The sequence below is a fragment of the Histoplasma capsulatum genome, genomic scaffold, assembly GCF_000149585.1.
Source record: "Histoplasma capsulatum NAm1 scaffold_10 genomic scaffold, whole genome shotgun sequence".
Taxonomy (NCBI): domain Eukaryota; kingdom Fungi; phylum Ascomycota; class Eurotiomycetes; order Onygenales; family Ajellomycetaceae; genus Histoplasma; species Histoplasma mississippiense.
Genome location: NW_001813973.1, coordinates 183,146 through 196,833, shown reverse-complemented (window position 1 = coordinate 196,833; position 13,688 = coordinate 183,146). Strand labels below are relative to the sequence as shown.

Sequence of the window (13,688 nt, the reverse complement as noted above, 5' to 3'; positions counted from 1 at the left end):
GACAGAGATCGCGCAGGGCAGTGGACGCAAGATTGTAAAGTCGATTGGATAGAACCTTCATTAGTGTAACTATATAATATCATGCCATTTTTGGTTCTAATTTGTCCCGTACTATGCCTGTCTTATTTGTTTGCTCTTTGTCTTCTGTTTGCTTTTCATATTTCGTTCTGGCCTAGGAAGCACTATTGAGATTGCCTATCACATTCTAGAGCGGGGTCTATCTTCCCTACAACTATGGTATGGTATTTTCTTTGTTCGTGTTCATTTGTTTGTGTCTTGTTCATTTAACTCTGAGAGAACACTAAACAGATTTATCGCTAGTGAGGTTTCCGAGTTCAAATTGGGCGATCGTGTCATCATATGCCTTAATAATAGGATCGTATAAGCGGTTTGGGTCTTGGGGAGTGCCAACAATAAGACCTTTGTCATTGTAAGGAAAGAGTAGTTATGTCTCGTAGGGCCCCGCAAAGCTGTACAACACCACGGAACTTTGGAGGGAACTCCCTCAAAATGAACCCAAATCCCATATTTTCAGCTTTGCTCATATGGCCAAGCTTGGCGTTTGCAATGTCCTCATAGTTACCAGTATACCAGGCACGAAGTTTACTATCCTTGGGATGGTTATCCTTCCCCCAGCCATGACGGGCGCACTGCCAGATAAGCACGTAAAAGAAAGACTCGAGGTCGTGACGATAGGTATGGTCGATATTAAGCAGCACCTCGATCGCCATGAACTCCATCGTGCCGGTCTGGTGCCGTGCGCCGCTTCGCCCGCTACCGACTTCTTTGGCAAGATCCAGATCGATTAGCATGCCGGAGTGAGTGACCATCCGCCTTTTCCGGATCGGTTATTATTATGTTGTTCTCCGAAATATCCCGATGTAGGATGCTCCCATCCAGGTAAAGAGACCGATGCGCCTTTATTGCATCGCGAAGCGCCGTGAGCAGTTCTAAGGGTGACTCGTACTTGTAGATCGGCCGCCCAGCGGGCGAGATCACCAGACAGCGGAGGACGCGGTTGTCGTAGGGTTCCTCGCCATTCCTGTCGAAGAGGCTTGGCTTGTGCGCCGACTGAACGGAGAAAGCTAGTTCATTCTCCTGCTGGTTGTCCCTCGACGGTTGATTGATGGAGCGCGATCGTTTGGATGCCTGCATCCCTTTATCCGGAGATCTGCGTTTCCTGGAAGACGACTTTCGACCTAAGCTACGGAGCTCGGTGAGCCGCTGAGATTGATGAAATGAGGAGGCCGCACTGGGGGGTGCGCTTTTGAAGTCGTGTCGCTTGTCGTCGAAGGTCAGGCCGCAGCGCATGTCGGCGATGCTAGTGATGGTACTATGGCCAATGATCCTGGCGACCCCTTGGACATTTTTTTGACCCGCTAGCTCGAGGAGTTCCGCCTCCGACCGCCGCTTGTCCGACACCCACGAGAATTTGGCTACGCCCTCCACTTGTCCATCGTTTGCGAGAAAACATGTTGTCCCGCGACACACGATGGCACGCTGAAAGGAAAGCATTTCACCCAGCCGCAGCACCTTTTGCTCTGAGTTCCCAGGCCCTTTGACGGTTATTGATTTGTTGCCGCCTTCATCCCTAGTAATAAAGGTGTCCAGTCCCAGCTCCTCGTCGCTCATCATGGTGTAGCCCACAAGCACCTGAAAGAACCGTCTCGAGTCTGCGTAGACGTCGATGATGCCCGAGCTGTAGGGCCCCGAACGGTCGAACACCCACGCCTCCATCTTGGTCCCGCAGACGGCGAATGCGTGGACGAACCGCCGGGTGGGCTGCGCAGCGAAGACCTCGCGCACGCAGCGGCCCATCTGCAGCAGTGTGGTTTTGGTCCCAATCTTCTCCTTTGGCTTTCTGAGCTCGCCGACAACCAGGATGTCTCTCCAGTCGTGTTTGTTCCGCGAGGGGCTCGCGCCGCTAGCTCTCAGAAGGAGGTCGACTTGCCGTTCCGCATTCGAACCCGTAAGATCCGCTTTGCTCGCCGTGGTGTAGTAGGTGCCGCGTGATTCCGAGAGAAGGTCTTCTTGAAGACGAAACCACCAGGCAAGGACATCGTCCTGCGTAGGAGGATCAGGAAACTGGGCCCAATTCCCATCGCTGTCTGGGGCCAGCACGCGTCGACAGATGGCATCTGCTTTGCCGCTCCAGTCTTTTCCCTCAAAGTACTTGTCGAAGAAGCCCTCGACGTCTCGAAAGGTGCAGCCACGTATCTCCTCGAAGATTCTCGGATTCACCAACTCACGCGTCTGCTCGGAGCCTTTCTGCGATGACGATGTGGATTTGACTGGTGTGCCGTCATAGGAGGGGGGGACGCTCGCCGGTGGTGGTGTTGTTCGAGGGATGGTGTCAATGAGGGTAAATACAGCTTTCCAGACATCGAAGTTCCAGGTTTTGGCGTTCTGGGATTCAGTGGGAGGCCTTTGAATAACCAGGCGCACCAGCGGCTGCCACATCGAACCTACCCCGATACGTCTTCAACCCAACCAGATATTGATTCTCTCCGCCGATTTAACAATACAGTATCCACAGGCAGGGGGAGGAGTCGGTGTTTTCATGAGGCTATTCCCACTTACGTGAAAGAGGCGCCATGGAGATTAGAATATTCTATATGATAACATAGAGCAATGGCTCACAATACAGTCCATTCAGTTCCAAATCAGAAATTGCCAAACACAGGATCAATTGCACTAAAGACGGGATCGCAATCCCAATTGGTAGTAAAGAGCACTGGGTCATGCTCATAAAAATTGGCGTATGTCCCATCATCTACCATCGTGACCGGTCGCGAGGAGCCACCGGGTCCGTTGTAATCCGCCAAAATGTCAGTGGAATCAGACATTGAGCTTGTTGGGGATGTGCTGCAGGTGTTTTCTACTTGGCACGAGGTTCCCAGGTGGATGACCGTCGTTTGATGTACAAAATCATTGGTCGAAATGCGATCTAAAACCTGTTAGAGCCCTCAGGGAAGCAAAGAGACCGGGTTTAAAATTGAATGGGTGGATAGTGTGGGATGGTTGATCTTCTCATTGTGCGATCGCTAGCTAACTATATATAGGGGTAATCACGTGCGGTGGAGGGCCGCCTGGGCAACTAGTGCCCAACAGATAGTACCATCGTCTTCCCATCTCACATAATTCCTCACTATGTCTAGTAGACAGCTCTGAGCTTCTCTAAGAAAGGAATAATTGTATTTTCCTTTTCCATATGTGCTTAGCCCATCAAGTATGATTTTTGCGGCTAAGATGCACTTCTCATTCCTCTTTTCCCGAGAATTTTCCATTCTGAACCAGTTGCTCACTACGTCATTCATAGCTGACTGACTTCTCTTTTCGACGACGATACTCCGTATATTACACGCAAATGATCACCTGACTACAAGATATTGCCATAAATTACCGCTCCATATTGGCCAATCAAAATATCCAAGCCGCAGCACCCCCGCCATCCCACTTCTCATCGTTGTCGGTAGAAGAAAAAAAGGATCAAAAAACATCTCAGGAAATCTTAGACCTCACAAAGTACCTTTTACAACCTTTTGCGCTTAATCATACGTGGAGTTATCACATCCTTCACTAATGACAGAGGACGTCGGATTCGATCTTATTCCGTGTGATCCGGCGGATGAGACACTTATCGCCGCTGCAAAGGAAGAGTTCAAGGCTGAGTTGAACGCGGCCAGCAAAGCTTCATCCAAGGAAGGATGGGTTCCTGTGAAAACTTTCGGAGCAAAATGTGATGAACTCTTCCATCATGGCGTGGATGTAAGTTTGCAATCCCGAGCACAGTATAGCAGTTTTCTAACTGAAATGAAGCTGGCCAGCAATACTTTCCTCGCTCGGCATTGCGGGTCATACTTAGACGCACCCAAAGATACGCTCATTATCTCGATGGTGTCAAACGACCGACAGCTTCCTTTTTGGAAGTTAGCACCGGGAAAGGTCTTGATATTTAGACCGGTGGACGATGAGCTGTCGGAAGAGGCCGGCTTTCTAAGATATATCGAGGGCTCACACAAGATATCAAATATGGAGGAAGCTACCCGAGCACAGGGGAAAGATATTCGAGTGAGGCTAGATCAAATGCTGATAATGGACGGAGATTCGGTTATACGATGGCCCAAAACAGGCGGAGGAATATGTATCTTGCAGGGAGTTCTGAAGAAGGCATAGGAGAATCAGAATCACGCGTTTTATCTTTATTGTTTAGGGCAGTTAGAACTTACCATAACTCCAAGTAGCCCTGTTCAAATAATGTATGAGTGTTTGAGCTAACCTGGCTCGAGTTGAACAATGTTGAACCCATGGTCGGATCGGAGTCGATCTGACCAAATAATATCGAGCTCATTGTTGGATCGGGGTCGATCCGACTGAATAATGTCGAGCTCATTGTTGGATCGAGGTTGATCTGACTAAATAATGTCGAGCTCATCGTCGGATCAGCGTCAATTCCTATTGAACTTGTTGATTCACACTGGTTACGCCAAACAAAAGCCGCTTCGTTCCCGGGAGCAGCGTAGTGTAGCTCAAGCGGATTATGAGACATTCTAGTTGAATTTGGGTCTGTAGTATACTCGCTCTCAGGCGGAGCATTGTATCCAAGAACGTGAGGAGGGACAGGATTGGAGTATTCTATGGGTGATGACGTGGCTGGGTGCGTCGGAGCTGTTGATTTCTGTGCTCGTGGGGCACGCTGGTCTAGCCGCAAGATCCAGTCAGTCATCCTCGGGGAAATAAGAGGGAGTGAGGACTAACGTACTATCAAAATTGAGATGATTGTCCATGTTTCCGCTGCCGCCAGAATCTACTACAGGTGATATATTAAGCTGGGCGGAAGGTTCGGTATTCCGTGGAACAAAACTATTGTCAACAGTTTGGTCGAGGGTGCCTATACATATATAATGTCAGCACAGATGGTCTTGCGGATATGGTATCAACCAAGAGTGATTAGTTTAAAACTTCTTTGACTGACCCTCTGCTATGAACGGGCCTTCAGTCCCAGTCCCACCTCTATTCGACAAATCTTCAACCCCCAGTGCTAGTTTGTACACTAGGTTATTTGTATTGTCAGCTTCTAAAGGTTCCCATGTTTGTGAAACTACTAGGTTTTCATGGATTGCATTTGGTGGACTCGCAGTAATATTCTGCTGTGTTGCGCTGTCGTGAGCCGAAGCTACCGAAGTTACCGCTGCCACGAGAAGTTGCATTGACGTGTGGCACTCGTTAGTCGTGTCGGATTGATGTTCTTCAGAAACCTCCGCTCTCAAGCCGGGGCATGGCCGTTTTGCACTGAATTCGTCACACTCCCCGTGCCTCTTAGGGGCCCTCGGGGAAACGAAAGCATCTTCCACCAGAGATTGATGTCTATCCTTTAGCCCCTGAACAATACTATCCCCAAGTGCATAGAGGTCCCGCTCGCACATGACATTTTGAAAACCGATCTTGATGAGATGTTGTGCGGCTGATTTTTTATGTTTACGGTACCGTCTTTCGGTGTACCTGGGTCATATTAGTCGTGAACCGTTTGATGGAATAGCTGACTTACTCGGTTTCTGAGACATCGAGCGGCAACAGAAGTAGACAACCTGGATGCCCGTTAAACTCCATAACCCATTCAGCATATCCACGACCCAGCTCAGCCCAGAGATCAAGTTTGCTTTCAATATTATTAACTTTTAGCTGAAGTGATGGAGACTGCTTTATGACTTTTTTGGCCAGTGTATTTCGTGCACGATACACCCATCTGTTGCCATCATGGTATCCACAGTTTTGGATTGACTGGAAGAAATAGTACAGGTCGAATCGTCGGCGAATCCTGAGAACATCAGCATTCACTTCACACTGGTGAATCTTGCGAAACAACGCGCCCCAACCTGATGCCTTGGGGACGTTTTGCGGTTGGTCTTCAAAGAAGGTCTCATGGTTCTTTGTCCATTCCTTCAAAACTTCCTGTAGTGTGCCGGGAATGGTGGCGACCGATAACTTGAAGACTTTATAAACGTTCGTCACAACGCCTCCAGACGAGCCTCCCGCATCGCTAGAGAGCTCTTTATCGCCAGAAGAATATGTCAGGTTTCCCAATGAGCCTCCTGTCAAGCCGCTAGATGTGTCACCATGGTTGTGCGAACCACACACATCCTGTCTGTCATCCGTTGATCTATTCTGGTCTCCGGTATGCAAAATTGCAACAATTTTGCTCAAGGTTAACTTCTCTAAGGCCGGGAGAGAATGGTAACAAAATTTGTATATGTCAGGCGATAAGTATTCCTCATTCTCATTGAAGAAGTGAGCAAGTTGATTGAGGAGGCTACCAAGCTGCGCGATGACTTGTTCTGGGTGATCCGACATCTTGATAGCCAGGAAGAAATAAAATCACAGTTGAAAAGTGCGAGAATCGAGTCTCCCAGCCTCGTTTCGTCTTGTTGTGCCTAGCACCTGACATTACCGCCAAGATTTTGCGATGTTTTTGATGAATCGCAGAATCTTGGCGGTCCATGCACGCCAAGTTCTTGTGATCAGGGAAGCGTGCTGTGGATCCCACTGTTAGGTATGTGGTCATCGGGAAATTTCCCCCGTCTTCCAGGAGCGCCCTAGCATGCCTCCAGCGTGGCTGCTGTTGTGCTCTTCACCTAGGCTATTGCAATACATGTGGAATGGTGGCTGCAACAGCAAAGCCCAATGCCCAGGAGTATGCAAACCAGGGGGCCAGACTGCGTCGGGGCACCGGGAAACTTGCGTTCATCAACTGGGTGCGCGAGTGCGATATACAAACCCAGCTTGAGTCCGTGCCATCCTCATGCAAAGGGATCACAACATGATGACCTAGACTCCCGACAAGAGTGATATTGAGCCCGAAAATGGTCTTTTTGGATTTGCCTTCGCCCAATGAGGACAGTGGTCGATTGCCGCTGGTGTACCATCACCCGGACTATCTATGCTATTGCAGTATGTGCGGGATGCCCCGGAAAAGACCAGGAGCATGCGAAGTGCAGTCGGGGGCGCCAGGCTGTGTCGAGGGCACGGCTTGCGTCGATCACCGTGGGATCGCGTGCGATATACATGTCCAGCTTGAGTCCGTGCCATCCTCATGCAAAAGGATCACAACAGATTAATAACAATAGTGTAACTATTTGTACAGACCCTGGACAAGTTTTTGCTATCAACGTTTGCGGAAATGAGGACGGCATACCCCTTCGACCATCGAAAAAGCCCCCATTCGAGGCGCACAGAGGGTGGCTGCCCGAGAACTATAAACCACATCACATCGCTCCGCGACGGATCATTTCAAAATGGGCTGACTTGGCTGCCTTTTCTTACAAAATGTATGCTAACATCTCATATGCGCTTCTGTCGTTAGCGCTCATCGTGTTAAGTGCGGTGCATCTCATCCTGCTTACCGTTCACCGCCCCCAGCCTCACCGTTTGCCTGAGATATCAATCTTCGTTCTCTTCATCTGCGTCAATGCTGTTGTCATTGGCATTGGTCTATCAGGCTTAAGACGCGGGGGTGAGCAGTCCCTTCTACCGGGATGGTGATGATAAATGCTAAATGCTTGTTTCAGATACGCCAGCATTCTACTATCCCCTTGGGAATATGTACAGCATTTCCGCTAGCCCTTGAGGTATGTTATTCCCAGTCCCCTGTTTTGGTCCTCGCTAATCGCGACGTCTAGATGATTCGGCAGACCAAAATCCAGGCTGGACCTCTTACGAACGCCCTGCTGCATCGATTATTTCTAGGATATGGTTTTCCGTCCCCGGCGGTAAAGCTCGGGTTGATCTTATGGTGTGTGTGCTCTTCTCCCCAATCTTGATAGGCCTTGTGCTCATTGAGTTAGCTCGGTCGTCTACGAGGCGTCGGTGAAAGGTACAGCTGTGGTCGTGTCTATCGACTACACGGTACTTGTGATTGCCGGTCTGCTTTTTTGGCGCGGAATTCGCGGTATACCATCTCAGGGCCCCGTAATCCGTGAAGTTACAATCCATGCACTTCTTGTTCTCGTAACAGCAGGGTTTGCCGCAGGTGAACTCGTCCACGACTGGCCCTTCTGGATCGAAGTAAGTTCAGTGAAACCACAGCTCTCGCTCCAATATGTGCTGACATGGCTCTTAGGTGATGTTGATTATCACTCTTGGTGCCTATATGGCTCGAAATATCTCCGCTCAGTCTATTGAACCGGGAAACGCAGTGCCGTTAGCGAATTTCAGCAATGACACCATTTCCTGTTTCTGATTGCATTGGAATGTGGCTGCCTGTGGATACTAGTTGGTGTAGCAAGGGCCCATGCTCTTCTAAATTTACTTGCTTCTAATTGCTTGAATGTTGAATAGTTTCAGCTATTTCCATTTAATACCATAACAATATTAATTGACCTAACTTGCAGGTTTCATTTCTGCTCCCTCCTTGTCTTTGTCCTTGCTGGGAAGCTTGTCGTGCGGCTGGATGCTTCTACTTCACAAAATAGGCGAACCCATAAGTATCCTGTTTGACGGGCTTATCACCCCAGAAGGATATTAAAGGTAAAGACTCAAGCACAATTTCTCCAGAGCTAACACAATATTCTTCGCTTGCATGGTCTGGCGAAGGTACAGTTGAGTACGCAGTTACTTTAGGCACGGCAGCAAGCAAAGTGATTCTGGTTTTGAGAGGTATATGGTTTTCTTAGAATGTTCTTTTCATTGTGTGGCTAACACCTCAGATAGGCGGAAGAGAACAAGCACCCTAGCGATGCGAGAAAATGCAGAACCCAACAAAAGAACCGACAGATCTCAAGATCGAGATGACGACCAAACCACGGCCCATGTTCCACAGACCGAAATAGGGAGGAAAAGGCGAACCGAAGTTCGCCAACGTCTGAGGCTCTACTGCTGTGTATGTAGGGAGGATGTTAGCAGCGGGGGGGGGAATGTCAACTATGTGGCCATACATCGTGTCCGGAGTGTTTGCACGAAAGGAGACTGCGTAGGGAAAGATCTGTTGATCGATCACACAAACCGAACCAAGCGAATAGATGTCATGATGCTTAGACAAACAACCAAACGCGCGCAGTCCCGGCGACGCTTAGCCAAGCTATCGAGATCGATGAAGACCCGGAAACAGAAACAGACTCTGTGCTCGAGATGTTGCCTTATTCTAAACTGAAGCAGAAGTGGAGAGAGCAACAACAAAAACGGCAGACCTGGGTTAATCGAGCCATCAAGTGCTGCAGCTGCGAAGTAACTGGCTCGGCGGTCAACAAATGCGCATGTGAGCATGAGTATTGCGGAATATGCTTTCATTATTCTGTTGACTAGTTGCAAGGAAAATGATTGGTTAACTACCCAAAAATAGAATCTTGCTGGTTACATTTTCACAGACTTTCAGGTCAACAATTTTTCCGACAGCTTAAGCACACAGAATGCCTTCATAAAAAAGCTTCTCTAGATTTTGACCCTATCAGCTTTCAGGCCAGTTACAATATTTCAAGATGTAGAATGTATATTGCAATAGGTTAGGTGACAGCACAACTAATTATGACTACCCTTTGTGTGTCTCGTTCACCGAGAGATAATCGAGGGGCCATGCAAATATCGGCTCCGGTTGGGCGAGGTGTATCTGCTCTTAACATTCCAAAGGTGATAAGAAGCGGTTCTTGCCTCCATTGACATCCCCTTAAAATATTTCCCACAAGCCAACCCGGCAGATTTTGTCTTGTGGAGGTGGTGAGTTCCACACCACCTATCCATTCTCTCTATACTAAGAAATTTCAGGAGCCCAATTCCCTCGGCGTGAGACAGTCAACCACATGTTCAACCCACCAGCGAAGATATCGCGATAGAAATTTCACTGGTTGTTTGACCTGCAAGGCAAGGCATGTCAAATGTGATGAAGCAGCACCTGCCTGTCGCAACTGCATAAAAAGGGGTTTGCACTGCGATGGCGCCCAGAATGAAATACTCTTCAAATTCTTCGACCCCAGCCAGGCGTCGTCCGGTTTTGTAAAGAGACAGCATAAAGCTTTTAGAAGGGAAACGGCCAAAAACCACGGTGTCTCCAGCTCACACCCATTGCCATATAAGGACCCAACTTCCCCCTGTCTACGTTCCGTGGATTTACAAAGTGAGATCCACGCTTCCACAGAATCTCTTGCCATGGTGAGTCTGCTATTCTTCACCTACTTAAGGAGAGCGCAGCTAACGTAGGCAAGGACAACCCCACCACTGGTGACGGCAAGCCCCCGTTTCAATCTACTCCCAATGATGAGGCTCGCGATCTCCAGTCCCATTCATCCAGCTATAACCCGTACTCGATTGATGAAGCTAATTGCTACTCAGACTATTCTGATATCGTTGGTGATGTATGGAATACAAATGGAATTGACATCACCAATGCTAATTCTAAATAGATATGTCGCGGCGATGAAAATGCACCCTTGGCTTTCATTGTTTTCATCTCAGAGCCTGTACTTCAAGAGCGGCTGGAGTATCTGAAGGCTCATACTTCAGAGCTGCACAAGCAACGCAGTGTTTTTCGCACATTCTCCGAGCTTAGAGTTGATGGACCTCTGGCATTACCATACGCGCTCTGTCTGGTAAAGACTCTCCGACAACACGCAGGGCAGCAATTGTTGATGAACAGATTGAATGATACCATCCTCTTCCTCTCCACACGATTGAGAGGGCTGCTGTCAACACATCTGTTATATACTCATCGAGATCGCATAAGTCGTGCATCACTTCTACTTCAACGACCGGTGTTCTACAAGCGTTCAGACTTGCCAGGAAATATCTGGCAAGAGAGCACTGTTTTGGATTTCAGCCTGGATGGCCTAACTGTGACATTGCACCTTAGTAATTATCGCGTTCTCAAAGTGTCTGATGAGCTTTGGAAGGGGTTCAACTCCTTGGCTTCGGGTATTGCTGATCCGGCCGTGATGTTTGGCGTTGGCTAATGTATTTTATGACTTTCTCGGCCGGTTTGCTACTGCAGGAGGATAATGTTGTTGGTTAATTTTATGTTCAGGTACAAAGATTTAGGGTTGCCGTAGTACCATCCAATCTCCTAATTCTTCACTCATTCGCATTCGCCTATTAGCATACACACTCTTAATGATGATTTTTCACGCCGGGACCCATATAACGCCTCATTGCTGGCGGGAGAACACGAAGAATCGAGGGGTGAGCTGCTCAAAATGAGACGCATCCTATTTACACGCTGGTTGCATGCACTGATCCCATAACTGGTACATGTACTGTAGGCCATTAGCGCAGACTAGGGGCCGAAGGCAAGGCATATAAAACTATGGCAGGGGCAGCCATTCCAATAGATTGTTTAATCACACTTTTTTTTTTCTTTTTCTCCCCTTCTCCGTTTTCCTTGTAAGCAAGAGTGGGCGGATTGGTATGGTATAAGAATGCTTGATTGCCCAGTGTGTCTGCCCTGGATCATTCAACCAAACCTTTATTCCTACGAAGTTTTCTGAGGCACGCACATAAAACATCATTGGCATTATAGAAGATAGGTAAAGAATCCCTTACACACCGCAATGCAGGTATCAAGGTTTGCTCACAAATCTATCAGGTACCGTAATGGCAGCTACAGTCCATGTCTACCGCATTCACGATCCGGAACCCTCCGTGATTCCTCGCACTGGGCTATCCCCTCAGTATGCCTATGGAGCCCATGTGTTTCGTTGGAAAGGGTATTTGTTTATCACCTCCAACAAGAAGCCGAATGTCTCCGGAGTCCAAGACATTTCTTTGAAAGGGCTCAGCGATGAGCAAGGCTTTCTCCACGCTGCAGCTGCTTCTCGGAAAGCACCTCAAGTTGTTGAACAAGCATATCTGGAGATTATAAATAACGAAGAGCTCGCAGGAGAATTTACAGCCGTCTGTGACCGTTGCGATGCAGTGATGATCGAGTATCTGGAAATCGTGAAGACCGAATGGTTGAAATTTGCCGAGGCATTCGAGTCTGGGCTCCAATGCCTTCTTCAAACGACTAAGGAGGCAGAAGTAGAGAAGGCCCTAAAGCAGTTGAAGAATTGTCTGCATATCCTCAGAGATAGCATGGGAAACGTCACCCACGAACAACAAACGGAGAACATCCAACACCCCAAGAGCTGGGCGCTCGACTCCCTCCTCTGTCTTCTCGGGGATTGTCTAGGCAGGATGGAAATGATCAAATGGGCATTCGATATGGCTAAACCATCTAAAGGGCCATATGACCTGCTCCGTCTTCGGGGTGATTTGATGTACATCAAGGGACGATACAAGCAGGGGATAGGGGAACTGGACGAGAACCTGGCCCGTCTGACGGCAAATGACGATGCTGCAACATCAACCCTGGTAGGTACTTCCATTTCACCTGCTGCTCTTCTCCGCTCACCGTTTCCAATAGACCGGAAGGCCTACTGTCCACCAAAGTCTTCTGCATCTATGCATTGTTCTTCTTGAGTCCCAGCCTTCAATCACAGCCCACCGCCTCAGACGGCAGCTGGATATTATGAACTGGCAGCCAACCAACTGGGAAAAAACCTGCAATGAATCCGATGATCTTTCTGATGACAATTACCTTGATATCGCGCTTACTTTAGAGGACCTCGAGGCATTTGAAGGCATCAAATTAACAGGAGAGATGGTGAAGGAACAGTACACAGCTCTGATGAGAGAACTGAGAAGGCTTGCTGGTGATATAGCGCCTGGTGTACCCAAAAGTGATGATTTTTCTCTCGCTGCGAACGTGATCCTAATCTGCACATGTATTGGGGTCCATGCGGTCGCCCCCCAGCTGGAGGACGATTTCTATGCCAGGACGGATTTTGAGAATCATGCTGCTGAGCTCAGCAGATCGCCACTGTAACTACCGGGAAAAGCGGATCTCTTCTGAGGGCGCAGCAGACGAACTCGACCGCATTATCCTCCCTTTACGACCCAACAGAGACCCGGCTCCGTCCCCTGAAATCAAAGACAGCGATGTCTCTCGCCTACCGCTGCCTGAGAGGCGGTTGGGTAAAAGACTGAGTGATGGCGATTTAAGCCAACAGAAACGGTCGAAAATGTCAGAGGCAAGTGATTTCTGGTGAAGTTGGTTGTTCTAGCTAGGCGAGCTACAAATGATGCCGGACAATCTTTTGAATTCTATATTGTTTCGTAAATATCAGGCGCAATTGGGATGTTTGTTCCTGGTTGATACTTTGTTAAAATCAAAGAAAAATGATTGGTCAAAATAGAAAATCCTTGCTTTGCGCCAAATGAATACTTGCACCCGGAGTTTCCTGGTTGATAATTTTGTTAAATCAAAGAAAAATGATTGGTTACTCAAAAATAGAATCATCCTTGCTTGTGCCAATAAGAAATAGTAAATTCCGGATGCTGAAAACCTCAGCTATGTCAAATTCTAAACTATAAAGAAAACCTTCAGTGTCAATGGATGAAACCAAATCTTCCGGTCGGAGCGGGTTTGAAGATGCCATTGGTGCATTCTGTTGCAATGTCTTTAATTGAATCAACAAGAATTTTTTTTTTTTTTGGGCTGATTGGGTTGATGACGTCGGGTGGGCGAGCATACCATAATTTCGCGGAAACAAAGTGTCGAAGCTGGAAATGCGTCCACATCAATTGCACGCTCACTATTTCGCCACGTACCTACCTACACAACGATGTCCCATATGATGATCTACAGGAAAATCGAGCCCTCCAGCGAA

The 13,688-nt window shown here is 48.2% G+C and overlaps 4 protein-coding genes across 4 annotated transcripts; 2 read left to right on the top strand and 2 right to left on the bottom strand.

Moving 5' to 3' along the window:
- Nucleotides 1–425: 425 nt before the first annotated feature.
- On the bottom strand, nucleotides 426–2,460 carry HCAG_07953 (predicted protein; the record flags this gene model as incomplete). Its single annotated transcript, XM_001536794.1, has 2 exons — nucleotides 426–774; nucleotides 968–2,460. 2 exons carry the CDS (start codon nucleotides 2,458–2,460, stop codon nucleotides 426–428), a joined length of 1,842 nt encoding a protein of 613 aa, XP_001536844.1.
- A 1,765-nt stretch (nucleotides 2,461–4,225) lies between these two features.
- On the bottom strand, nucleotides 4,226–6,351 carry HCAG_07952 (predicted protein; the record flags this gene model as incomplete). Its single annotated transcript, XM_001536793.1, has 4 exons — nucleotides 4,226–4,701; nucleotides 4,763–4,891; nucleotides 4,976–5,502; nucleotides 5,549–6,351. 4 exons carry the CDS (start codon nucleotides 6,349–6,351, stop codon nucleotides 4,226–4,228), a joined length of 1,935 nt encoding a protein of 644 aa, XP_001536843.1.
- Nucleotides 6,352–6,656: 305 nt separating this feature from the next.
- Nucleotides 6,657–10,934, top strand: HCAG_07951 (predicted protein; the record flags this gene model as incomplete). Its single annotated transcript, XM_001536792.1, has 13 exons — nucleotides 6,657–6,752; nucleotides 7,142–7,325; nucleotides 7,361–7,510; nucleotides 7,677–7,791; nucleotides 7,842–8,061; nucleotides 8,117–8,138; nucleotides 8,596–8,652; nucleotides 8,730–8,875; nucleotides 9,031–9,260; nucleotides 9,687–9,705; nucleotides 9,754–10,137; nucleotides 10,191–10,340; nucleotides 10,389–10,934. 13 exons carry the CDS (start codon nucleotides 6,657–6,659, stop codon nucleotides 10,932–10,934), a joined length of 2,319 nt encoding a protein of 772 aa, XP_001536842.1.
- A 637-nt stretch (nucleotides 10,935–11,571) lies between these two features.
- Nucleotides 11,572–12,844, top strand: HCAG_07950 (predicted protein; the record flags this gene model as incomplete). Its single annotated transcript, XM_001536791.1, has 2 exons — nucleotides 11,572–12,330; nucleotides 12,383–12,844. 2 exons carry the CDS (start codon nucleotides 11,572–11,574, stop codon nucleotides 12,842–12,844), a joined length of 1,221 nt encoding a protein of 406 aa, XP_001536841.1.
- Nucleotides 12,845–13,688: the final 844 nt, after the last annotated feature.